At 38.2% G+C, this 26,779-nt stretch overlaps 1 protein-coding gene across 1 annotated transcript in view; it reads left to right on the top strand.

The window, feature by feature from the left end:
• Positions 1–26,779, top strand: part of DGKK (diacylglycerol kinase kappa) — a 146,855-nt gene that overhangs the window by 53,451 nt on the left and 66,625 nt on the right. Inside the window, exons 5-7 of the mRNA XM_035004821.1 lie at positions 10,278–10,413; positions 10,885–10,991; positions 11,322–11,444. Of these exons, the coding sequence (XP_034860712.1) occupies positions 10,278–10,413; positions 10,885–10,991; positions 11,322–11,444 (366 nt within the window). The remainder of the gene's footprint in view (positions 1–10,277; positions 10,414–10,884; positions 10,992–11,321; positions 11,445–26,779) is intronic.

The following is a 26,779-nucleotide window of genomic DNA, read 5'->3' as shown; positions in this document are numbered from 1 at the left end:
GAGGGCACATGATGTGATGAGCACTGGGTATTATACACAACTAATGAACCATTGAATGCTACATCAAAAACTAATGATGTACTATATGTTGGCTAATTGAATTTAAATTAAAAAAATAAAGAAATCATGGGCCAAAAGTGAAGGGATGAAAACAGATATTTCATGCAATTGGGCATTATATAATGGTAAAGGGGTCAGTTCAACAGGAAAATATAACAATTATAAAAATATATGTACCCAACACCAGAGTACCTAAAAATATAAAGCAAATAATGACAGATCTGAAAGCAGAAATTGACATCAATACAATAATTGTAGGGAACTACAACCTACAATAATGTATAGAACATGCAGACAGAAAATCAATAAACAGTTGACTTGAATAACACTATTGACCAAATGGACCTAACTGACATATACAGAAATTTCCACCCAACAGCAGCAGAAGACACATTTTTTCAAGAGTGCATGGGACATCCTCTACCATAGATAATATATTATGCCACAAAACAAGTCTTAACAAATTTAAGAAAATAGAAATCATTCCAAGTATCTCTTCTGACCATAATGGAATTAAATAGAAATAAGTAACACCAAGAAAATGGGGAAATTCATGAATACATGGAAACTAAACAGTACACTTTAAAAAAAAAGTTTTTATTTATTCAGGTACTTTCTACACCCAACATGGGGCTCAAACTCACAACCTCAAGTCAAACGTCACATGCTCGTCTGACTGAGGCAGCCAGGTGCCCCTAAACAGTATCCTTTTGAACAAACATTGGGTCAAAGAGGAAATCCAAAAGGAATTTTAAAGTACCTTAAGAAAAACAAAAATGAAAATATAATATACCAAAACTTAGGCATGTAGCAAAAGCAGTTATAAGAGAGAAGTTTATAGCAATAAGTGCCTCCACTAGAAAAGAAAGGCCTCAAATAAGCAACCTAACTTTACACCTCAAGGAGCTAGAAAAAACAACAAACTAAGCCCAAATTTAGCAGAAGCAAAGAAATAATAAAGATTAGACAATGAAATCAAACAGATAAAAAATTATAAAAAGCCAACAAAACAAAGAAGTGCTCTTTTTGAAAAGACGAACAAAATTGACAAATCCTTAGCTAGACTAACTAAGAAAAAAGAGAGAAGATTCAAATAAATAAAGTCAGAAATGAAAGAATAGACATTACAACAGATGCCTCAGAAATAAAAAGGATCAAAGAAACTATTATAAACAAACAAGATAACCTAAAAGAAATGGGTAAATTCCTAGAAACTTACAAACTACTAAAACTGAATCAGGAAGAAATAGAAAACCTGAATAGACCAATAACAAATAAGGAGATTGAATCAGTAATCACCAATCTCCCAATGAAGAAAACCCAGGAACAAAAAAAGAAAAGCCCAGGACTTGATGGTTTCATGGGTGAATTCTACCATTCAAAGAAAAATTAATACCAATCCTTTCTAAATTCTTCCAAAGTTTAGATACTAAACCAGATACTGACACCAAAACCAGGTAAAGACACTACAAGAAAAGAAAACCATAGGCCAGTATCCCTGATGAACATGAGTGCAAAAATCCCTAGGAAAATACTAGCAAACTGAATCCAGTAGTACATTAAAAAGATCATACATTATAACCAAGAGGGATTTATCCCAGAAATGCAAGAATGGTTCAACATAGATAAATTGATCATTCTGATACAATTAACAAGGTGAAAGAAAAAAAAACACCTGATCATCTCAATAGATGCAGAAAAAGCATTTGACAAAGTTCAACACCTATTCACCAAAACTTTTAACAAAATAGGAATAGAAGAATCTTGCCTTAAGACAATAAAGGCCATAATGAAAAGCCCATAGCTAACAACATAATGACAAAAACTGAAAGTTTGCTTTCTAAGATCTGGTACAAGGCAAAGATGCCTACTCTCACCACCCTTTTTCAACATAGTACTGGAAATCCAAGCCAATGTAATTAGTCAAGAAAAAGAAATAAAAAGCATCCAAATTAGAAAGAAAAAAGTAAAATGGCCTCTCTTTGCAGATGACACAATTATATACATAGGAAAATTGAAAGCTTCAACAAAATTTTTTTATTAAGTTTTTATTTTAATTCCATACAGTGTTATATTTCAGGTGTACAATATAGTGATTCAACATTTTCATACATCACCCAGTGCTCTTTATGACCAGTGCCCTCCTTAATCCCTATCACCTACTTAACGCATTTCCCCACCTCCCCTCTGGTAAACATCAACTTGTCCTCTATAGTTAAGAGTCTGTTTCTTGGTCTCTCTCTTTCTTTGCTTCTTTGTTTTGCTTCTTAAATTCCACATATGGGTGAAATAATATGGCATTTGTCTTTCTCTGACTAACTTATTTCACTCAGCATTATCCTCTCTAACTCCATCCCTGTTGTTGCAAATGGCAAGATTTCATTCTTTTTTATGGATGAATAATATTCCACTGTGTGTGTGTATTATATACATATATACATATGTGTGTGTGTATCTATGTATATCACATTTTCTTTATCCATTTATCCATTGAGGGACATTTAAGTTGTTTTCATATCTTGACTATTGTAAATAATGCTGAAATAAATATGGGAGGCCTGATATCTCTTTGAGATCTTGATTTCATTTCCTTTGGATATATACCCAGAAGTGGGAATGCTGGAACATAAGATAGTTCTATTTTAAAATTTTTGAAGAATATTCATCCTGTTTTCCATAGTGGCTGCACCAATTTACATTCTCACCAACAGTGCACAAGGGTTCCCTTTTCTCCCTATCCTCATCCTCGTTTGCTATCTTTTGTCTTTTTGATAATAGCCACTCTGAGTTGAGATGATATATTACTGCGTTTTTTTTTTAATTCCAGTATAGTCAACATACAGTGTTACATTAGTTTCATGTGTACAATATAGTGATTCAACAATGCCATACATCACCTGGTGCTCATCATGACACATGCAATTCCTAATGCCCATCATGGGGATGGATAAAATAGGTAAAATATCATTGTGGTTTTATATATATCGATACACATCTTCTTTATCCATTCAACTATCAATGGGCACTTGAAGCCATGACAAAATTGTTAGAACTAATAAATGAATTCTATAAAGTTGTAAGATGTGAAATCAACATACAACAATCAGGTTCCTATACATAAACAATGAACTATTTAAAAAAGAAATTAAGAAAAAAGCCATTCACAATAGCAACAAAAATAATAAAATACTTGGGAATAAGCTTAACCAAAGAGGTGAAAGACCTGTACACTGAACATTATGAAACATTGATGAAGGAAATTAAAGAAGACATAGATAAATTGAGAGATCTCCCATGTTGATGGATTGTAACAATTAACACTATCGAAATGTTCATACAAAGTGATCTACAGATTCAGTGCAATCCTGATCAAAATTCCAATGGCATTCCTTACAGAAATAGAAAAAAAACAATTCTAAAATTCATATGGAACCACCAAAGATCTGAAATAGCCAAAGCAATCTGGAGCAAGAAGAACAGAGCTAGAAGCATCGCATTTCCTAATATCAAAATATATTACAAAGTTAGGGGTGCCTGGGTGGCTCAGTCAGTTAAGCATCTGCCTTTGGCTCAGGTCATGATCCTAGTGTCCTGGAGTTGAGCCCTGCATCAGGATCCCTGCTCAGCAGGGAGTCTGCTTCTCCCTCTCCCTCTGCCCCTCCCCCCACTTGTGTGTGTGCTCTCTCTCTCTCAAATAAGTAAATAAAAGCTTTAAAAAACATATTCTGAAGTTATAGTAATCAAAACAGTATTGTATTGGCATAAAAACAGACATATAGACCAATGGAAACAAATAGCACATAAATAAATCCATGCTTCTACAGTCATCTGATCTTTGACAAGTGTGCCAAGAACACAAAATAGGAGGATAGTCTCTTCAATAAATGGTGCTGGGGACATTGGATATCTGTATGCAGAAAAATGAAATTGGACTCTTATCTCACACCATATACAAAAATCAACTCAAACTGAATTAAAGACTTAAACATATAAAACTACTAGAAGAAAACAAAGAAAAAGTTTCTTAACATTGGTTGGGGCAATGATTTCTTGGATATGACACCAAAACCACAAGCAAAAAAGTAAAAATAAATAAATGGGATTACATCAACTAAAAAGCTTCTGCACAGTAAAGAAAACAATCAACAGTTAAAAGGTAACCTAAGGAATGGGAGAAAATATTTGCAAACCATATATTTGATAATATCCAAAATATATAAATCATGCCTACAACTCAATACCAAAAAAACAAACTCTGATTTTAAAATGGGCAAAGGACCTGTATATACATTTTTCCAAAGACATAAAAATGGCTAACAAGTACATGAAAAGGTGCTCAACATCACTAATCATCACTAAGGTAAATCAAAACCGCAATGATATTTTACCTATTTTATCCATCCCCATGATGGGCATTAGGAATTGCATGTGTCATGATGAGCACCAGGTGACGAATGGAATTGTTGAATCACTATATTGTACACATGAAACTAATATAACACTGTATGTTAACTATACTGGAATAAAAAAAAACGCAGTAATATATCATCTCAACTCAGAGTGGCTATTATCAAAAAGACAAAAGATAGCAAATGAGGATGAGGATAGGGAGAAAAGGGAACCCTTGTGCACTGTTGGTGAGAATGTAAATTGGTGCAGCCACTATGGAAAACAGGATGAATATTCTTCAAAAGTTTTAAAATAGAACCATCTTATGTTCCAGCATTCCCACTTCTGGGTATATATCCAAAGGAAATGAAATCAAGATCTCAAAGAGATATCAGGCCTCCCATATTTATTTCAGCATTATTTACAATAGCCAAGATATGGAAACAACCTAAATGTCCTTCAGTGGATAAATGGATAAAGAAAATGTGATACACACACCCACATATGTATATATGTATATGATATATATATATACATACACGCACACATATATACACATACATACATACACACACACAATGAAATATTGTTCAGCCTTTAAAAAGGAGGAAATTCAGGGGTGCCTGGGTGGTACAGTCAGTTAAGCACTGGACTCTTGGTTTCAGCTCAGATTGTGATCTCAGGGTCGTAAGGCCTTAAGACTCTCTCTCCTTCTGCCCCTCCCCACTGCACTCTTTCTCTTGCTCACTCTCTAAAATAAATAAATAAATCTTAAAAAAAATAAAAAGGGAGGAAATTCTGCCAGTTGCAACAACATGGATCAACCTGGAGGACATTATGTTAAACTAAGTAAGCCAGACACAGAAAGACAAATATTGCATGATCTCACTTACATGTGGAATCTAAAATAGTCAAACTTGGGGCACCTGGGTGGCTCAGTTGGCTAAGTGTCTGCCTTTGGCTCAGGTCATGATCCTAAAGTCCTGGTATCGAGTCCCACATCAGGCTCCCTGCTCACGGGGGATTCTGCTTCCCCCTCTCCTTCTGCCCCCCTCCTTGGCTCATGCTCTCTCAATCCCTCTCTCTCTTAAATAAATAAATAAAATCTTTAAAAAAAATAAAATAGTCAAACTTACAGAAGCAGAGAGTAAATGGTGGTTACCAAGTGTTAGGAGAGGAGGAAATGAGGAGATGTTGGTTAAGGGGTAAAAAGTTTCAGTTATGCTGAATGATGAATGAGTTGAATAAGTTCTGAAGATCTAATGTACAACAATGTGTCTATAAGTAATAATCATTCATTGTATACTAAAATTTGCTAAGAGGGAAGATCTTAAATGTTCTCAGTACACACACACACACAGAAGGAAAGAAAGTGGTAACTATCTGAGGTGATGGATATGTTAATCAGTTTGACTTTGGATGATTATTTCACTATGTGTATGTGTGTACATTTATATATGTATACCAGATCATCAAATTAAATATATATAATTTTTAATTGTCAAATGCACCTCAATTTTTACAGTTCACTTTAAAAAGAAAATTAGTTTTTTCTAGTGGGTAGACTAGATGAAATCTAACATTCCTTTCAATTTGAGAAGCTTATGATTCTGAGATTTAATTAAGCAGATGAGAAAACTGAAACTCAGAAGAGTTCAGTTGCCTTGCCTAAAGTCACAGTTTATTGTTGCAGAATTGAGATTTCAGATCTCCTAACTCTTAATCTATGCTCTTGGAAGAACATCTTAAATTCTGACTAATTAATTATCTTCATTCTCTCTTCTAGTCCCCACCACTTGTGGTTATGCGGTAGTCTGACACACAACTAGTGGCACTAAGCCAGACAACTAGATTGTGTAGAGCAACAAATAAATTCAAGTTGGCCAAATGATTCTCTAGCTCATGCCTAGTGTCTTCATGGCTAATGATTTGCTCAGGATGAACACATTTTACACTTGTTGTCCCAGCATAATTACTAATATCTTCCCCTTTTACTGTTAAAGTGTCATGATTTGGATGATATGGCTACCTTACCAATGGCCAACCCAGGAGGCCCTAACATTTTGTAGTTACTAAACCTTGATATAACAAAGCAGTTGAGTTTAAGTTACAGCAAAACCAGTGATTCTGTTATATCTAAACATAGCCTTTCATCAAATAAGCCATCCCAAACAAGATTCCTTTAAGGAAATATATCTTTAGAAGATTTTGTGCCTTACGGGATGTTTCATCTGAGACTCATACACTTTGCAGATACTTAATGCTATTAAGTTCTCACATTTGGATAGTGCTGTAGAGTTTACAAAATGCCTAGATTAACAAGATCTCCTTTAACTAATAGAAAAATAATTACTGTACCTATCTGGGTTCCGGATTGTGCTGAGAGGGATTCAGGAGATTGAGGAAATAGTCTTAGCTGCCCTAAAACAGCAAAGAGTATGATTGGAGTGATGGTCTCTGCATGAATGTATTCACCTAAATATTTTGGAGGGGATAAAAATCAAGCACAAAACCCAACAACCACACACTGAAAGCTTTAAGTTAAACTGTCTTCCTTAGCATTCAGAGATCAGTGGTTTGTATACATGCCAGTTTTTCATCTGTCTTCAAAATGGATTTTTAATCTGTGTCAACTACTAGAAAAGCCTGTAATGATATACTATATTAGTTTCCTAGGACTGCCATAGCAAATTACCATAAACTGAGTGAATTAAAACAACAGAAACTTATTCTCTCACAGTTCTGGAGTCTAGAAATCCAAAACCAAGGTGTCAGCAGAACCATGCTCTCTCTGAAGGCTCTAGGGGAGGATCCTTCTTTGCCTCTTCTTAGCTTCCGGTGATTGTAGGCATTCCTTGGCTTGTTAAACACATTACTCCAATCCCTGGCTCCATCATCACGTGGTTGTCCCCACTGTGTCTACATGCTCTGTATCTTCACATGGTGTTCTTCTCTCTGTATGTAGTTGTGTCCAAATTTTCCTCTTCTTATAAGGACACTAGTCATTGGATTAGGGCTATGTGTGGTCTAATTCAGTCTGACCTCTTTTTAAATTGACTATATCTGCAAAGACCCTATTTCCAAATAAGGTCACATTCACAGGTACTGGGGAATAGGACTTGAACATATTTGGTGGGGGGAAACAATCTATCCTCTGCCCACACTCCCAAAAGTCATGGCCTTCCTACATGCAAAATACATCCACCCCATCCTGTCATCCCCCAAAGACTTAACCCATTCCAGCATTAATTCTTAGCTCAAAATCTTACCTTCTAAATAATCTAAATCAAGTATGGATAAGACTTTTTGTATGGTCCATCTTGGGGAAAAGCTCCTCTCTATTCATGGAGTTGTAAAACCTAGAAAACAAGTTATCTGCCTGCAAAATACAATGCTGTGACAGGCATAGGATGGACATTCCCATTCTGAAAGAGAAGAAATGGAAGGAATAAAAGGGTTGCTGGTCTAAAGCAAACTGACAGCCCAGTAGAGCAAATTCCATTAGGTTTCCAGGCCTCAGAATAATTCTCTGGTGGCTTGATGTTCTTTCCTCTGGCCCCATTCTCTCAAGTTAACAGGGGTGGGAGCCCCCGACTCTAATCAAGGAAGTGGCCCCACCCTCTGGATCCAGGAATACAGTGGCCTCACCTCCAGGCCACCACTCTCTGGATCTGTGGTGGCAGGGGCAGCACCTCTGGCTTATGAACCACCCTCAGCATCCCCGCTGACCTCTGAGCCCCCTTAGAGGCATTCTTCCATTTTGTTGAAGAATAACACATGTTCACAGCCAAGTAACTCTATCAGCCTGTTTTCTGCCTGTAGAATCCCCAAAGTCTGACAGTCTTTCTTCATTTGGTCCCATGTCTGACCCTTCAGTCCAAGCTGCCAATGTTTCTGCTGAGATAGTTTATTGGATCCATGTGTCACACATCTAATCCCTCCAGCAAAAGTTTGTCCAGCCACACTCTTAGTGCTCTCTCCAGAGTACATATTCTCATGTTTTGCAATATATGTAGGCTAATAATTTTTCCAAATCTTCAAATTCTGGTGACTTTTTGCTTAATAGTTCTGGAATGGACTGAACCTTGCACATTCTAGGAGAGTTCACGTGTCACTCTGTAATGAAATGATCTGTTTAGGAAGTTTTCTCCTCCACTAGACTATGAGCTCCCTGGAGGCAAGAACTTTGGATCATTTATCTCTATGTCTCCAATGTCTAGCTTCATAGATGACACAAAGTTGGCTCTTAGTAACTATTGGAAGAGGGAAGGAGGTTGGAAGGAAGGAAGGAACATACTTGTAGAGTTATAATTTAGTGACTTGGGGAGTAGAAAGGTACTGGGAGCTCAGACTGCCAAAACCAAGACTATGTCACTTCCTCAGGATTCTTCACCATCTACTCTGATCTTCTTGGAGCTTTGTCAGGGTCTAAGCATGAAGAAACATTGCAATCACAAAGTGATCCCAGATCAGGTGAGCCTTTAGCTCATCAAAATAGCTTTTCCTTCTGGAAGCTTCCTGGTCAATCCAGCAGCAGCTTAGCACATAGCCAGCATACCAGAAGAGGGAAGAAGGATGGAACAGAGAGTGCCATGTGTAGGCTATGGTTTAGATGGCTAATTCCTGTAAATTGATCAAGGCTGAATACTTAATGTGCTAGAACCCTCAATAGCTCTTTCTCTCTAATGGACCACTATCAGCTGGCATCAGGGAGAATATATATAGTTCTTTTTAAAGTCTTGTTATGCCTTTACACACCCTACCCATTTTATTATATAAATATAACCCATTACTTATTGTCAAGAATAAAAGCTAAATGTGCACACCTAATGTCTACACTCGAGAAAGGCAGAAAGGAAAAAAATAAGACATTCACAAGAATTAGAGAAAAAGTGGAAGAGTCCCATGGAATGCACACCCAGAAAAAACTTGGGTGTTTTTGGTGCCCACCTTTTCTTTTCTCCTTTCAACCCCCAAACGAGTTGCTGTTATACCCTCTGCCTTCCCCACAGCCATAAAGAATCAGGCTGTGATAAACAAATGCAGCATTTACAGGCAGGTTAACAGTAAATGTCAAATTCAATACCATGGAATAGAACACCAAACAGTGTTTTCATTTCATATTATTTCATGAATGCAGGAACTTTGTCTTGTTCATATAGCTCCAATGCCTTGAAAGGTGCTAAGCACATAGTAGTTATGCAGTAGATATTTGTTTAATGAATTTTGAATGAATTAAATTGATTAACCAGGAACCTGCTATAGGTAGTCAGAGTGTAACATTCAGAAAAAAATGCCTGGGCAAGAAGCCCCCGAGATGAATGCACTACTCTGCTTACCTGGCAGCAGTAAGGCCAGTAAGGGGAATGTATATCTCCAGGAGTTGGTTAAAGCATTCCTTAGCCCAAAGTCAGAGATCCCTGCCTCCTCCCTTTCTTGCCTGACCAGATGACTTGGATTCACTGTTTTTCCAACTAACCACCTCCTTTAGCTGACTACTCAAAGAGAACCAAGGCCAAGGCTAACAGAACTAATTTTGCTTAGACTAAATCAATACAGTGGTTTGGCCAAGCAGTATAGAGATCATTGCTCCTGTCTCCAGCTCCAATTGTAGGATCTACCTCCCTATTCCTTTTCCCTTTCCAAAACCACTGGGAAAAAAACTGGAGGTGGGAGATTTGTTAGATATTGGCTCCAATATTCAGTCTTCCTCTTCACATTCTCTGACCCCCGACTGGCCATTTCAGACTTAGAGCAGATTTTCTGTCCTTCCTTAATATCTCTCTATGACTAACTCTCTATTCTCTCTTCTCTTTGGCTTATTTTAGATACCTGCAGCAGAAAACAACCCTTTCCTTGTTGGAATGCACTATTGGTACTCCAGTCACAGCCCCCGGACCCAGCATTGCAATGTCTGCCGGGAGAGCATTCCTGCCTTATCTAGAAATGTTATCATCTGTGAAGGTACCTTTCTAATTACTTTAGGAAATGGAGCCCAGTGGGTGGAGACAGGGGTGAAAGAGCTCATGTGGCTTTAGTGTCATTGACTCATACTAGTCATTGACTCTAGTGTAAGGTTAATTCTGACACTTAACAGACTGAAGAAAAGAGATGGGAAGAAGCTGGCATGAATGGAAATTCTCATGAATTAAATGGAGGGTTAGGTCTGAGAGGATTGGACAACACAGTCACAAGAGCTGGAATAACAGAAATCACCTTATTCTTGCCAACAGTTTCCATTCAAGTCAGATAGTAGATAATTTAGCCAATAAGAATAAAAAGGAACTAGAAGATATGAGAGATAGGCCTTTGGAGGTGGGTCGGAACTATTTAGATGCATCTAAGTTCTAATTTTCAGAGAAGCTTAGGGAAGGGCCTTAGAATCTTCATTGTCACCAGATTCACATCTATCTTTTTTCTTCCTTTTTTTCATAGTGTGCAAAGTGAAATCTCACAAATTATGTGCTTTGAGAGCAAGCAAAGACTGCAAATGGAATACATTGTCTATCACTGATGACCTCCTCATGCCCGCTGATGAAGTAGTGAGTACCAGCCATCTTCTCCTACAGCCACTCTTTCCCATCTCTCCTTTAACCAGGATACACAGGGGAAGGAAGACTTCTTCCTGTCTCCATACAACCCAAGTCAACTTCCTGCCTAGGCTTAAAATCCAACCAGTCTAGAAGAATGAAAGCCCCCTACTCCCAGCTTTCCTCACTTGCTAGCATTGGAGTGGGGAGGGCAAGACCATGAAGAACTTTGTTGGGGTTACTTAATGTCCTCTGTGGGGTGGTATAGTCACTCCAGCTGGCCCTTTCTCTCCTTATATCTCTAACTTCTACCTCTTACCTTTTTTTTTTACCTTTCAGAAGAGTATGCCTCATCAGTGGGTAGAAGGAAACATATCTGTCAGTTCTCAGTGTGCAGTATGTCATGAGAACTGTGGCAGTTACGAAAGACTTCAAGATTTCCGATGTCTCTGGTGTAATTCTACGGTAAGACTCTTATCATCTCCTTGATACTTAGAGAACTTGACTTCTAGAGAAGGGGTGGAGTTAAGCTATGTGCCTACACATAGATAGAAATCTCAGAGACCCTTACCCCAAAATAGATTATGCAGCTTACATAGTACAGAGCTCAGTATCTTGCCTTTCCAGATCTGGCTATGGAGTCTTGGAGAGAAAGACTTGACTCTCACCTTTAATGGTTCTTAATTGGTGAGGTCTACTAGCAAACGGGAAAAGCTGAACTCTGTTATGACAGTACGGGCAATTAAAAAAATAAGTTGTGAGTCTATCCTTAAGAAACCTTCTGCCTTCCTCAATCACTATTTCCTGGGAACTTACAATCTTTGTTAATTAATAATGGGTAATAAGATTAACATATTACTATTGCCACAATGTATTGAGTGTTTTGTGTACATGGTTTCATTTATTCCTTACAACAACCCTAAATAGGCCTTATTGTCCCCATTTACAGCTGAGAGAAGTGAGGTTCAGAAAAATGAAGTGATTTGCTCAAGGTCATGCAGCCAGTAAGCAAAAAGAGTCTTGATTCATACATAATTCTGCAAAAATCATATTCTTAACTACAATACTACCATGCTTCTAAACCAGTAGTTCTTAACTGGGAGTGATTTTGCCCAACCCACAGGAAACATTTGACAATATCTGGAGACATTCTTGATTGTTACAACTTTGGGAGAGAGGGTGTGCAATGGGCTTATAATAAGTAGAGGCCTGGGATTCTGCTAAACCTCCTATAATGTACAAGACAGCACAAAAAAATAACTATCTGGCCCAAAATACCAATAGTGTCAATGCTGAGAAACTCTGATTTAGACTTTAGCTTTTAGATGCTCCTGTCAAACTGATTTTTCTAGACAAGAAGAAACTAAAGTGTGAACTTCTTTTTAGAAGACTCTGGGTCCCTCTACTTTGCTCCAGCTCATCAGTTGCTCCTGAAAAGGAGCTTATACCCTCATCAGACACCCCCATTTTTGCAGCTGTCCCCAGGGGACACCTCTAGATCACACGGATCTAGTGGACAGTGAGTGTAGGTCCCAAGAACTGTAACCAGTGGAGAAAGAGTTCTTACCTAGCTACCACACCCAGGGTACAGCAAGGGGCAACAATCTGAGGAATCCAGTGTTACTGTAAAAAAGGACTCTTAGCATACCTTCATAATTATGGCCTGAAGGGCAGGCTTCTAGTTAAACACGTATCTAAGGGCCCACTGTAATACTTTTTAGAGACCTAGGAGGATAGGCACCATCTTGGTGCTTTCCCTCTGCCACACTCCAGAGTGCCAGTATCTCCAAGAGGGGAATTTTACATGCATCTGGTATGCCGGGGGTTTTTTGCAGCGGCTGCCCAGGTGATGCCCCTTTATTGCCTGGCTCTGCTGGCCAGCAGGGCTTGCATTCCTGGGTCCTATGGGACTATAACAAATGGAGAGAGGGTTCCTGGCCAACTACCATAAAGAGGGCGCACCACAGACAGCAGGCTGAAAAGAGGCCTATGTGTTTGTCCTGGAGTTTCAGCCTAAAGATCAGGCTTCTGGTTTGGCTATTGTGGAGTGTCTGACTCTGGATTTCAGCTCAAGTCATGACCTCAGGGTCATGAGATCAAGCCCCATGTCAGACTCTGTGCTGGGTGTGGAGCCTGCTTAAAATTTTCTCTCTCCCTCTCCCTCTGCCCCTCCTCACCCAAAAAAAAAGAAATGTTAAAGGGACTTCCTTAAGCTGAAATTAAAGGGCACTAGTTAGTAAAAGGAAAACATATGAAAAATATAAATCTCACTGGTAAGGGTAAATATATCATAAAATTCAGAATAATCTAACAATGTAAATGTGGTGAATTAATCACTAAAGCTAGTATGAAGGTTAAAAGACAAAAGTAGTAAAAGCAACTATAACTATAATTTGATAAGTGATACATGACATAAAAAGATGTAAATTAGATATCAAAAACATAAAACAAGAGGGGGAGTAAAATATAGAGCTTTATAATGCATTCAAACTTAAATTGTTTTTTGGGGTTTTTTTTTAATATTTTATTTATTTATTCATGAGAGTCAGAGAGAGAGAGAGAGAGATGCAGAGGCAGAGGGAGAAGCAGGCTCGCCGCCTAGCAGGGAGCCTGATGTGGGACTCGATCCCAGGACCCTGGGATCGTGACCTGAGCTGAAGGCAGATGCTTAACCATCTGAGCCACTCAGGTGCCCCAAAGTTAAATTGTTATCAACTTAAAACAGGCTATTACAAAAGTTGTTATATGCAAGCCTCATGGTAACCACAAAGCAATAACCTTAGTAGATACACAAAAGATAAAGAGAAAGGAATCTATGTATACCACTACAGAAAATCTTCAAATCACAAAGAAGAGAGCAAGAGAAGAAAGGAACAGGGGAACTACAAAATAGCAAAAAAAAAAAAAAATTCAAAACAGCAATTACATACCTATCAATAATTACCTTAAATATAAATGAACTAAATTCTCAAATCAAAAGACATAGAGTGACTGGATGGATAAAAAAAGAAGACCCAGTTATATCCTGCCTATAAGAGACTCACTTCAGATATAATGATACACACAGACTGAAAGTGAAGGGATGGAAAAGATATTCCATGCAAATGGAAACAAAAAAAAAGGAGGGGTTGTTATACTTATATTAGACAAAATAGACTTTAAAACAAAGACTGTAATAAGAGACAAACAAAGTCATTATGTAATGATAAAGGGGACAATCCAACAAGAGAATATAACATTTGTAAATATTTATGCACCAACATAGGAGCACCTAAGGGAGAAATGCACAACAACACAATATTAAGGGATTTAAATACTCCACTGTCATCAATAGACAGATTATCCAGACAGAAAATTAATACAGAAACATTGGCATTAAATGACACATTACACTAGATGGATTTAATAGATGTATACAGAACATTTCATCCAAAAGCAACAGAATATGCATTCTTCTCAAATACACATAGACCATTCTCCAGGATAGATCATATGTTAGACAACGAAACTAGTCTTAATAAATTTTAAAAGATTGACATAATGTAAAGCATCTTTTCTGACCACAATGGTATGAAATTAGTAATCAATTATAGGAAGAAAACTGGAAAAACCACAAATATATGGATATTAAACAACATGCTACTGAACAACCAATGGGTCAAAGAAGAAATCAAAAGAGAAATCAAAAAATACCTTGAGACAAATGAAAATGGAAATACTGCATACCAAAACTTATGGGATGCAGAATTCTGAGAAAATGGTGCTGTAGGAGGATCCTGAGCTCACCTCATTCCACAGACACACTGAGATAACAGCCACATCAATGCAACTAATTCAGAACATGACCTAAAAACTGGCAGAAGAGACCTTCCACCGTTAATTGTAGAGAGGAGGCCACAATGAAAAGGGTAAGAGGGACAGAGACACAGGTGGGAACCAAACCCTTGTATAGACTAACCACAATTGGGAGAGACATCTCAAGGACAGAGAAGAAAGAGGATTGGACCCCGCCACCAGGCACCCAGGCACAGGGGACCCAAAACTGGGAAGACAAGTTCCCATAACATTTGGCTTTGAAAACCAGTGGGATTTGATTTCATGAGTTTTTATAATCAGCAGGGCTTGAATCTGAGTACTTCAGAAATCAGTGGGTTTAGCTCCAGGAGAATCAGAAGGTGATAGGAAATTAGGTCCCTGCTGTTAAAGAGACAGCATAACAAATAACCCAGCCGAGATACAGCATAGAAGCAGCAGTTTGAGAAGCAAACTGGGGTATAAGTGAAAGAGATTTATTCACTAATCCCAGAACATGTGCTTGAAGGGCAGGGATCTATAGGAGACTTCTCAAAGAAAAAAAGAGTTGGCAGGTACCATTTCTCTCCCACCCTCCCCAGCCTAGATAGTTGGACACCTGCAGGAACCAGCAAGAACACTCTCCACCTAGCTTACTAACACTGTGCACCCTACCCCATTCTCCTGTGGATCTGGCCCATTCAACCAGCCAATAGTCCCTCCAAAGCAGTTCCTGCTAAATCTCATCCTGCAAGCAGCTCCATCAGGGACAAACACCACTCCAAAGTGACTCCTACCTTGGGGAGAGTAGAAGATAACCACACACACCAGTACGCCCACAGTCCCAGCAGTCAAACCTTATAGTTGACAGTGCAGAGAGGGTATCCTGCTGATCAGTGTAATTGCAGTCCTGGCAAATGGACTGGGAGCAGACATCTGGTCTGACTGCAGGCCTTGCCCCCCAACAAAAGCCTCTAAGGAGACAATGCAGGGAGAGCATCCTGCAGGTCAGTGTGACTACAGCCCTGGATAGACAAGCTGAGGGCAGGCATCTGGTCTGATTGTCAATGCTGCCCAATTACAAGCCTGTGGCAGCCCCATACTGGCTTCTTTTTTTTTTAATTTAATTTTATTATGTTATTTTAGTCACCATACAATACATCATTAGTTTTTGATGTAGTGATCCATGATTCATTGTTTTCGTATAACACCCAGTGCTCCATGCAGTATGTGCCCTCCTTAATACCCATCACCTCCTTAATACCCATCATTGTGGTATGAATACCCTTAATACCCATCCCCCCATCCCCCTCCCCTCTAAAACCCTTAGTTTGTTTCTCAGAGTCCATAGCCTCTCATGGTTCATCTCTCCCTCCGATTTCCCCCCCTTCATTTTTCCCTTCCTTCTCCTAATGTCCTCCATGCTATTCCTTATGTTCCACAAATAAGTGAAACCGTATGATAATTGACTTTCTCTGCTTGACTTATTTCACTTAGCATAATCTCCTCCAGTCCCATCCATGTTGATGTAAAAGTTGGGTATTCATCCTTTCTGATGGCTGAGTAATATTCCATTGTATATATGGACCACATCTTCTTTATCCATTCATCTGTTGAAGGGCATCTCGGCTCTTTCCACAGTTTGGCTATTGCGGACATTGCTGCTATGAACATTGGGGTGCATATGGCCCTTCTTTTCACTACATCTGTGTCCTTGGGGTAAATACCCAGTAGTGCAATTGCGGGGTCATAGGGTAGCTCTATTTTTAATTTTCTGAGGCACCTACACACTGTTTTCCAAAGTGGCTGTACCAACTTGCATTCCCACCAACAGTGTAAGAGGGTTCCCCTTTCTCCACAACCTCTCCAACATTTGTTGTTTCTTTCCCTATCCATTTTGGCCATTCTAACTGGTGTAAGGTGGTATCTCAATGTGGTTTTGATTTGAACTTTCCTGATGACTAATGGTGATGAACAGTTTTTCATGTGTCTGTTAGCCATTTGTATGTCTTCTTCGGAGAAGTGTCTGTTCATGTCTTCTGCCCATTTTTTTGCTTGATTATTTGTTTTTTGGGTGTTGAGTTTGAGAAGTTCTTTATAGATCTTGGATACCAGCCCTTTCTCTGTAGTGTCATTTGCAAATATCTTCTCCCATTCTGTGGGTTGCCTCTTTGTTTTGTTGATTGTTTCCTTTGCTGTGCAGAAGCTTTTTATCTTGATGAAGTCCCAAAAGTTCATTTTGGCTTTTGTTTCACTAGCCTTTGGAGATGTATCTTGAAAGAAGTTGCTGTGGCCGATGTCAAAGAGGTTACTGCCAATGTTCTCCTCTAGGATTTGGATGGATTCCTGTCTCACATTGAGGTCTTTCATCCATTTTGAGTTTATCTTTGTGTATGGTGTTAGAGAATGGTTGAGTTTCATTCTCCTGCATGTGGCTGTCCAATTTTCCCAGAACCATTTATTGAAGAGACTGTCTTTTTTCCATTGCATGTTTTTTCCTGCTTTGTTGAAGATTATTTGACCATAGAGTTGAGGGTCCATATCTGGGTTCTCTATTCTGTTCCATTGGTCTATATGTGTTTTTGTGCCAGTACCATGCTGTCTTGGTTATCACTGTTTTGTAATATAGCTTGAAATCAAGCAACGTGATGCTCCTAGCTTTGTTTTTCTTTTTCAACATTTCCTTGGCGATTCGGGGTCTTTTCTGATTCCATACAAATTTTCGGATTGTTTTTTCCAGCACTTCGAAAAATGTCATTGGAATTTTGATCAGGATGGCATTGAAGATATAGATTGCTCTGGATAGCATAGACATTTTAACAATGTTTATTCTTCCAATCCATGAGAATGGAATGTTTTTCCATCTTTTTGTGTCTTCGATTTCTTTCATGAGTGTTCTGTGGTTCCTAGAGTATAGATGGTTTACCTCTTTGGTTAGGTTTATTCTGAGGTATCTAATGCTTTTTGGTGGTATTGTAAATGGAATTATTTCTCTAATTTCTCTTTCTACAGTTGCATTGTTAGTGTATAAGAAAGCAATTGATTTCTGTGCATTGATTTTGTATCCTGCCACATTACTGAATTGCTGGATGAGTTCTAGTCATTTGAGGGTGGAGTCTTTTGGGTTTTCCATATAAAGTATCATGTCATCTGCGAAAAGAGAGAGTTTGACTTCTTCTTTGCCAATTTGAATACTTTTATTTCTTTTTGTTGTCTGATTGCTGTTGCTAGGACTTCTAGTACTATGTTGAATAATAGTGGCGAGAGTGGGCATCCTTGACGTGTTCCTGATCTTAAGGGAAAGGTTATCAGCTTTTCCCCATTGAGGATGATATTCACTGTGGGTTTTTCATAGATGGATTTTATGAACTTGAGGAATGTTCCCTCTATCCCTATACTCTGAAGAGTTTTAATCAGGAAAAGGATGCTGTATTTTGTCAGATGCTTTTTCTGCATCTATTGAGAGGACCATATGGTTCTTCTCTCTCCTCTTATTAATGTGTTCTATCACATTGAGTAATTTGCAAATGTTGAACGACCCTTGCATCCCAGAGATAAATCCCACTGGTCGTGGAGGATGATCCTTTAATGTATTGTTGGATCCTATTAGCTAGGATTTTGTTATGGATTTTGGAATCCATATTCATCAGGGATATTGGCATGAAATTCTCCTTTTTGAAGGGGTTTTGCCTGGTTTGGGGATTAAGATAATGCTGGCCTCATAGAGTGAGTCTGGAAGTTTTCCTTCTGTTTCTATTTTTTGAAATGGCTTCAGGAGAATAGGTACTATTTTTTCTTTGAATGTTTGGTAGAATTCCCCAGGGAATCCATCAGGCCCGGGACTCTTGTTTTGGGGGAGGTTTTTGATCACTGTTTCAATCTCGTTACTGGTTATTGGCCTACTCAGGTTGTCATTTTCTTCCTGTTTCAGTCTTGGGAGTTTATAGGTTTCCAGGAAGGCATCCATTTCATCCAGGTTGCTCAGCTTATTGGCATATAGTTGTCGATAATAATTTCTAATTATGGTTTCTATTTCTTTGGTGTTAGTTGTGATCTCTCCCCTTTCATTCATAATGTTATTAATTTGGGTCCTTTCTCTCTTCTTTTGGATAAGTCTGGCCAGTGGTTTATCAATCTTATTAATTCTTTCAAAGAACCAGCTTCTTGTTTCATTGATCTGATCTACTGTTTCTGGTTTCTAAATCATTGATCTCAGCTCTAATCTTAATTATTTCTCTTCTAATGCGTGGCTTAGGTGTCGTTTGTTGCTTTTTCTCTAGTTCTTTAAGGTGTAGAGTTAGTTGGTGAATTCGGGATTTTTCTATTTTTTTGAGTGAGGCTTGGATGGCTATGTATTTCCCCCTTAGGACCGCCTTTGCAGTATCCCATAGGTTTTGGACCGATGTGTTTTCATTCTCATTGGTTTCCATGAGTTGTTTAAACTCTTCTTTGATTTCCTGGTTGACCCAAACATTCTTGAGCAGAGTGGTCTTTAGTTTCCAAGTGTTTGAATTTCTTCCAAAATTTTTCTTGTGATTGAGTTCCAGTTTTAGAGCACTGTGGTCTGAGAATATGCAGGGAATAATCTCAATCTTTTGTTATCGGTTGAGACCTGATTTGTGTCCCAGTATGTGGTCTATTCTGGAGAAAGTTCTATGTGTGCTCAAGAAGAATGAGTATTCTGTTGTTTTAGGGTGGAATGTTCTGTATGTATCTATGAGGTCCATCTGCTCCAGTGTGTCATTCAAAGCTCTTGTTTCTTTTTTTATTTTCTGCTTAGATGATATGTCTATTGCTGAGAGTGGAGTACTGAGGTCTCCTACAATTAACGTATTATTATCAATACGACTCTTTTTTTGGTTAACAGTTGCCTTATGTAGATGGGAGCTCCCATGTTGGGGGCATAGATATTTACAATTGTTAGATCTTCTTGTTGGATAGACCCTTTAAGAATGATATAGTGTCCTTCTTTGTCTCTAACTACAGTCTTTAGTTTAAAATCTAATTTGTCTGATATAAGAATTGCTACCCCAGCTTTCTTTTGAGGTCCGTTGGCATGGAAGATGGATCTCCATCCCTTCACTTTCAGTCTGGATGTATCTTTAGGTTCAAAATGAGTCTGTTGTAGGCAGCATATGGATGGGTCCTGTCTTTTTATCCAATCTGCAACCCTGTGCCATTTTATGGTAGTATTTAGGCTATTCACGTTGAGAGTGATTATTGAAAGATATGAATTAATTGTCATCATGTTGCCTGTGAAGACCTTGTTTTTATAGATTGTCCCTGTAAATTTCTGTTGTATATCACTCTTGGGGTCTTTCTCCTGTTATAGAACCCTCCTTTATATTTCTTGCAAGGCCGGCTTAGTGGTCACATATTCTTTCAGTTTCTGCTGGTCTTGGAAGCTCTGCATCCCTCCATCCATTCTAAATGACAGCCTTGCTGGATAAAGTATTCTTGGCGGCATGTTCTTCTCATTTGGTACCCTGAATATGTCTTGCCAGGTCTTTCTGGCTTGCCAGGTCTCTGTGGATAGGTCTGACGTTATTCTGATGTTCCTCCCTCTGTATGTAAGGAATCTCTTCCCCCTAACTGCCCTTAAGATGGTTTCCTTGGTTCTAAGATTTGCGAGTTTTACTATTACATGCCAGGGAGTTGGCCTGTTCTCCTTGATGTTGCGAGGGGTCCTCTCTGCCTCTAGGACACGAATGTTTGTTTCATTCCCCAAATTAGGGAAGTTCTCAGCTACGATTTGCTCAAATATATCTTCTAGTCCTCTCTCTCTCTCCACCCCCTCAGGGATTCCAATAATTCTGACATTGGAATGTTTCATGGTGTCACTTATTTCTCTGATTCTATTTTCATGGATTCTGAGTTGGTTTTCCCCTGGCCTCCTCTTTTCCCTTTTTGTCTATTAATTGGTCTTCTAGGTCACTAATTCATTCTTCTGCCTTGCTTACCCTAGGTGTTCGATTATCTAGATTAGATTGGATCTCACTGATAGCATTTTTAAGTTCTGCCAATTCAGCTTTCATTTCTGCCCTTAGAGACTTTATGTTGCCATTAATTGATTTCTCCATTCTAGCTGTTATCTTCACAATTGCTAGCCTGAATTCCAACTCTGATATCTTGGTTATATCTGAATCCATTTGTAAATCTGTGGCATAAGTCATTGTCTCGGAGTCTTTCCTATTTTGGGGGTTCTTCCTCCTAGTCATTCTGTTGAGAGGTGGTTGAGGGAATGTATAGAGTCCAAATTATTGACCACAACCCAAGCAAGATGCACCTGTTTTCTAGGGACTTTACGGTTGCTGTCCTCTTGTTTTCCCAGCCTGTCTTCTGCGGGAGGGGCCTGCTGTGCTGTTACTCAGGCAACCCTGTTTGGGCAGAGTTGCCCTGACCCCTGTGGCAGGGGGTGGGCTCAGTGAAAACAGGTTTTGGGGTGCTTTTATTCTCTGGCAGCTTTACCTGGCAGCTTTCCGCATCTCTTCCAAGAGTCAGAGCAGAAGAGAGCATTTCTAACCCTCTGCCTCAGAGCAGAGAGATTGCAGTCTGTTCTTCAGTGAGCTCTCCAGGCCACATTATCTCCATTTCTGTCTGTGCTGCTATAAACTGGCATCCTGGGTTGTGTGCCCCTGAGCAGCGCTCCCAGTCTTCACCTCCAGGTCGGGGCACATCTCTGCCCTTTATGCTTCTAAAACTACCAGCTACCCCCAGTTCACATGCGTGGCCCTGCCACTCCACTTTCCGTCTGGGGGGCTGCCCTAAAGTCCTTTCCCCACTGCTATCGGTCTGCGAGTCTGTGACCCGTCCCCAGCGCGGGAGGCTATAGCTCATCAGCGGTGTAGGATTCCGAAGGCTGCCTCCCTCCCCCTTCTGTTTATCCTCCAATATCTGCTCACGGGATCATGGCTCCCTGCTTCATACCTCGAAACCAACTACCTGTGATATTCTGTTTTTAGAGATCCAGATCTATCTTCTTACATCTCAGGCTGATTTCATGGGTGTTCAGAGTGGTCTGGTGGATATCCAGCTCAATTCCAGGCACCAGTTGGTATAGAGTCCCCTATTCCTCCACCATCTTGCCCCCCCCCCCATACTGGCTTCTTAAGAGCACAGGGACAAAAGCCTGCTAGTATGCTGACAACAGGCAAAGTGGACCATTGCACCAACTGGACTGAAGGCAAACAAGGCTCAGCCACAGAAGAAAGGCAAGCACAACCCACATAGGAGGCACCACTGAAGTGCCTGGTTCTGGTGAACAAGAGACACTGTGCTACAGAGCACCACAAGATTTCTCCATAGAGCCACTACTTTGAAGATCAGGAGATGTAACTAACTTATCTAATAGAAACAAGCACAAAGAGTTAGACAAAATGAGGAGACAGAGGAATATGTCCCAAATGAAAGAACAGGAAAAAAACCACAGCAAAAGAGTTAAATGAAACAAAGATAATCAATATGCCTGATAAAGAATACAAAGTAATTGTCATAAAGATATTTACTGGACTTGAGAAAAGACTGGAAGATCTCAATGAGTCCTTCAGCAAATTTTTATAGAAAATATAAAAAAGAACCAATCACAGATGAAGAACCCAATAATTGAAATTAAAAATAAATTAGAAGGAATCAATAATAGATTAGAGGAGACAGAGGAACAGATCAGCAACCTGGAAGACAGGGTAATTGAAAGCAACCAAGCTAAAGAACAAAAACAAAAAAAAATTATAATAAATGAGAATAGGTTAAAGGAACTCAGTGACATCATCAAGCATAATAACATTCACATTGTAGGGATCCCAGAAGGAATGGAGAGGAGGCAGAAAATGTATTTGAAGAAATAATAGCTGAAAACTTCCCTAATCTGGGGAAGGAAATAAAGATCCAGATCTGGGCAGCACAGACAGCCCCCAACAAAATCAGCCCAAAGAAAAAATTTCACAGGTAACTGCAAGCATATAATGAGTAGTAGTTTAATCACTTAGAGAACCAGTATGGAAGTTAAAGCACAAAAACAGTAAAATCAATTATTTCTATAAAAATCAATCAAGGGATTCACAAAATAAAAGGATGTAGAGTATGACAAACCTAAAGCATGTGAAGGGAAGAGTAAAAACTTAGTGCTTTAAATGAGTTCAAACTTAAACAACTATCAACTTAATATAGACTGCTATGTGCATAAGATGTTACATACAAACCTAATGCTAACCACAAATCAAAAATCTGTAATAGATACACAAGAAATAAAGACAAAGGAATCCAAGCATATTACTAAACAAAGCCATCAAAACACAAGGCACAAGAGCAAGAAAAAAAGGAACAGAGAAGAACTACAAAAACTAAAAAAAAAAAACATAAAATAAGTGACAAAGGGCAATAAGTACATACCTATCAATAATCACTTTTAAAATTTTTTTAAAGATTTTTTATTTATTTACCTGACAGAGGGAGACACAGCGAGAGAGGGAACACAAGCAGGGGGAGCAGGAGAGGGAGAAGCAGGCTTCCTGTGGAGCAGGGAGCCCAATGCAGGGCTCAATCCCAGGACCCTGGGATCATGACCTGAGTCGAAGGCGGATGCTTAATGACTGAGCCACCCAGGCGCAATAATTACTTTTAATATAAATGAACTAAATGCTTTATTTAAGGCATAGAGGGACTGAATGGATAAGAAAGTAAGACCAATCTGTATGTTGCCTACAAGAGATTCACTTCAGACCTAATGACATGCAAATTGGAAGTGAAGGGATGGGAAAACATTTATCATGCAAATGGAAGCAAAAAGAAAGCTGGGGTAGTAATACTTATGTCAGACGAAATAGACATTAAAACAAAGACTAACAAGAGACAAAGAAGGACACTACATAATAAGAAAGGAAAAAAAAACCTACAAGAGGATACAACAATTATAAATATTTGTGCACCTAACATGGGAGCACCTAAATACATGGTGTGTCACCATTAACAGACATAAAGGAAGAAATTGACAGTGATAAAATAATAGTAGTGGACTTTAACACCCCACTTATATCAATGGATACATCATCCAGACAAAATATAAACAAAGAAATAGTGGCTTTGAATGACACATTGGACCAGATGGATCTAATAGATATATTTAGAACATTCCATCCAAAAACAGCAGAATATGTATACATTCTTTTCAAGTGCACATGGAACATTCTCCAGAATATATCACATGTGAGACTACAAAACAAGTCTTAATAAACTCAAAAAGATTGAAACCATATTATATATGCCTTCCAACCACAATGGTATGAAGTCACAAAAAAATCACAAGAAAAAATGTGGAAAGAACACAAATACACGGAGGCTAAATAACCTGCTACTGAACAATGAAGGGTCAATGAAGAAATCAAAGAGGAAATCACAAAATACATGGAGACAAATAAAAATGAAAGCAAAATGGCCCAAAATCTTTGATGCAGCAGAAGTTGTTCCAAGAGGGAAGATTATAGCAATACAGGCTTTCCTCAAAAAAAAAAAAAAAAAAAAAAAAAAAAAAAAAACTCAAATAAACAACCTAACTTTACAGCTAAAGGAGCTAGAAAAAGAACAAGCAAAGCTGTGAGCCAGTAGAAGGAAGGAAATAATAAAGATTGGAGCAGAAATAAATGAAATAGAGACTAAAAAACAATGGAAGAGGTCAATGAAACCAGGAGATTTTTTTAAAATAATAAACAAAAATGATAACTCTTTAGCCAGACCATGAAGAAAAAGAGGGGACTTAAATAAATAAAATCAGAGATGAAAGAGGAGAAATAATAAACAACTCCATAGAAATACAAAGGATTATAAGAGAATATTTTTGGGTTTTTTTTAATGAGGATATTATGAAGAATCATATGCCAATAAAATGGATAACCTAGAAGAAATGGATAAATTCCTAGAAACATATAACCTTCCAAAACTGAATCAAGAAGAAATAAAAAATTTGGACAGACCAAGTACTAGCAATGAAATTGAATCAGTAATCAAAAAACTCCTAACAAACAAAAGTTCAGGACTAGCTGGCTTCACAGATGAATTCTACCAAACATTTACAGAAGAGTTAAAACCTATTCTTCTCAAACTATTCCAAAAAACAGAAGAAGATGTAAAGCTTTCAAATTCATTCTATGAGGCCAATATTACCTTCATTACCAAAACTAGATAAAGACCTTTAAAAAAAAAACTACAGGCCAATATCCCTGATGAACACAGATACAAAAACCCCCCACAAAATATTATCAAACTGAATCTAAGAATACTGTAAAAAAAATCATTCACCATAATGAAGTGTCACTTATTCAAGGGATGCAAATATAGATAGATGATAGATAGATGGATAGAGAGATGATAGATAGATGATAGATAGATGATAGATGATAGATGTAGATATCATAAAAAATAATGAAATCTTGCCATTTGCAACAACATGGATGAATCTAGAGGGTATAACATTAAATAAAATATATCAGACTAGGTGACTTAGTCAGTTAAGTGTCCAATTCTAGATCTCAGCTCAGGTCTTGATCTCAGAGTTGGGAGTTCAAGCCCCGTGTTGGGCTCCACGCTGGGTAAGGAGCCTATTTTTAAAAAAGTAAGTCAGACAGAGAAAGATAAATACCATGTGATTTCACCATACGTGGAATTTATGAAACAGAGCAAATGAACAAACAAACAAAAAAGTGACAGACTCTTAAATACAGAGAACAAATGAGTGGTTGCCAGAGCAGAGGTGGGTGGGGGTATGGGTGAACTAGGTGGAGGCAATTAAGAGTATACTTTTCCTAATGAGCACCAAGTAATGTATAGAATTGTTGAATCATTATATTTTACACCCAAAACTAATATAACATTGTATGTTAATTATATTTTAATTTAAAAAAGAAAAAAACTTAAGGGACACAGCAAAAGCAGTTCTAGGAGGAAGGTTCATAGTGATAAAAACCTGAAGGAAGGCACATGTTGTGATGAGCACTGGGTGTTATATGCAACTAATGAATTGTTGAATACTACATCAAAAAAAATCGTTGAACACTACATCAAAAACTAATGATGTAATATATGTTGGCTAATTGAACATAATAAAAAAACCTGAAGAAATAAGAAAATCTCAAATGAACAACCTAAATTTACACTTCAAAGAAATAGAATAAGAACAAGTGAAGCCCAAAGTTAGTAAAAGTAAGGAAATAACTAAGATTAGAGCAGCAATAAATTCAATTGAGACTAAAAAGACAATAGATCAATGAAGCTGAGAGGTGATTCTTTTAAAAGATAAACAAAACTGACAAACCTTTAGCTACACTCAACCTGAAAACAAAAAGAAGTCTCAAATAAATAAAATCAGAAATGAATGAGGAGATATTACAACTGACAGCACAGATATACAAAGAATCATAAGGGAGTACCATGAACAATTATACACAAACAAATTGGAAACCTAGAAGAAATGGATAGATTACTAGAAACATAAAATGACAAAGACAGAGAAATAGAAAATCTGAGCAGACATATTACTAGTAGGGAGACTAGTAGGGGCGCCTGGGTGGCTCAGTCTGTTGGGTGTCTGCCTTCGGCTCAGCTCATGATCCCAGGGTCCAGGGATTGAGCCCTGCATTGGGCCCCTTCTCAGCAGGGAGTCTGCTTCTCCTTTTCCCTCTGCCATTCCCCCTACTTGTGTTCTCCTCTCTCTCTCAAATAAATAAATAAATCTTAAAACAAAAACCTCCCAACAAACAAATGTCCAGGACCAGACACATTCACTAGTAAATTCTATCAAACATTAAAAAATAATACCAATCCTTCTCAAACTCTTTCAAAAAATAGAAGAAGAAGGAACACTTTCAAACTCCTTCTATGAGGCCAATATTACCCTGATACCAAGACCAGACAAGGATGTCACAAGAAAAAAATTACAGGCTAATATCTCTGATGAATACAGATGCAAAAATTGTAAACAAAATATTAACAAGCCAAATTCAACAGTACATTAAAAGGAT

Source organism: Mirounga leonina, unplaced genomic scaffold (assembly GCF_011800145.1).
Source record: "Mirounga leonina isolate KUSES-001 unplaced genomic scaffold, KU_Mleo_1.0 Mir_101609, whole genome shotgun sequence".
Lineage (NCBI taxonomy): Eukaryota > Metazoa > Chordata > Mammalia > Carnivora > Phocidae > Mirounga > Mirounga leonina.
The sequence above is the reverse complement of the archived record's forward strand: the minus strand, read 5'-3'. Positions and strand labels throughout refer to the sequence as shown.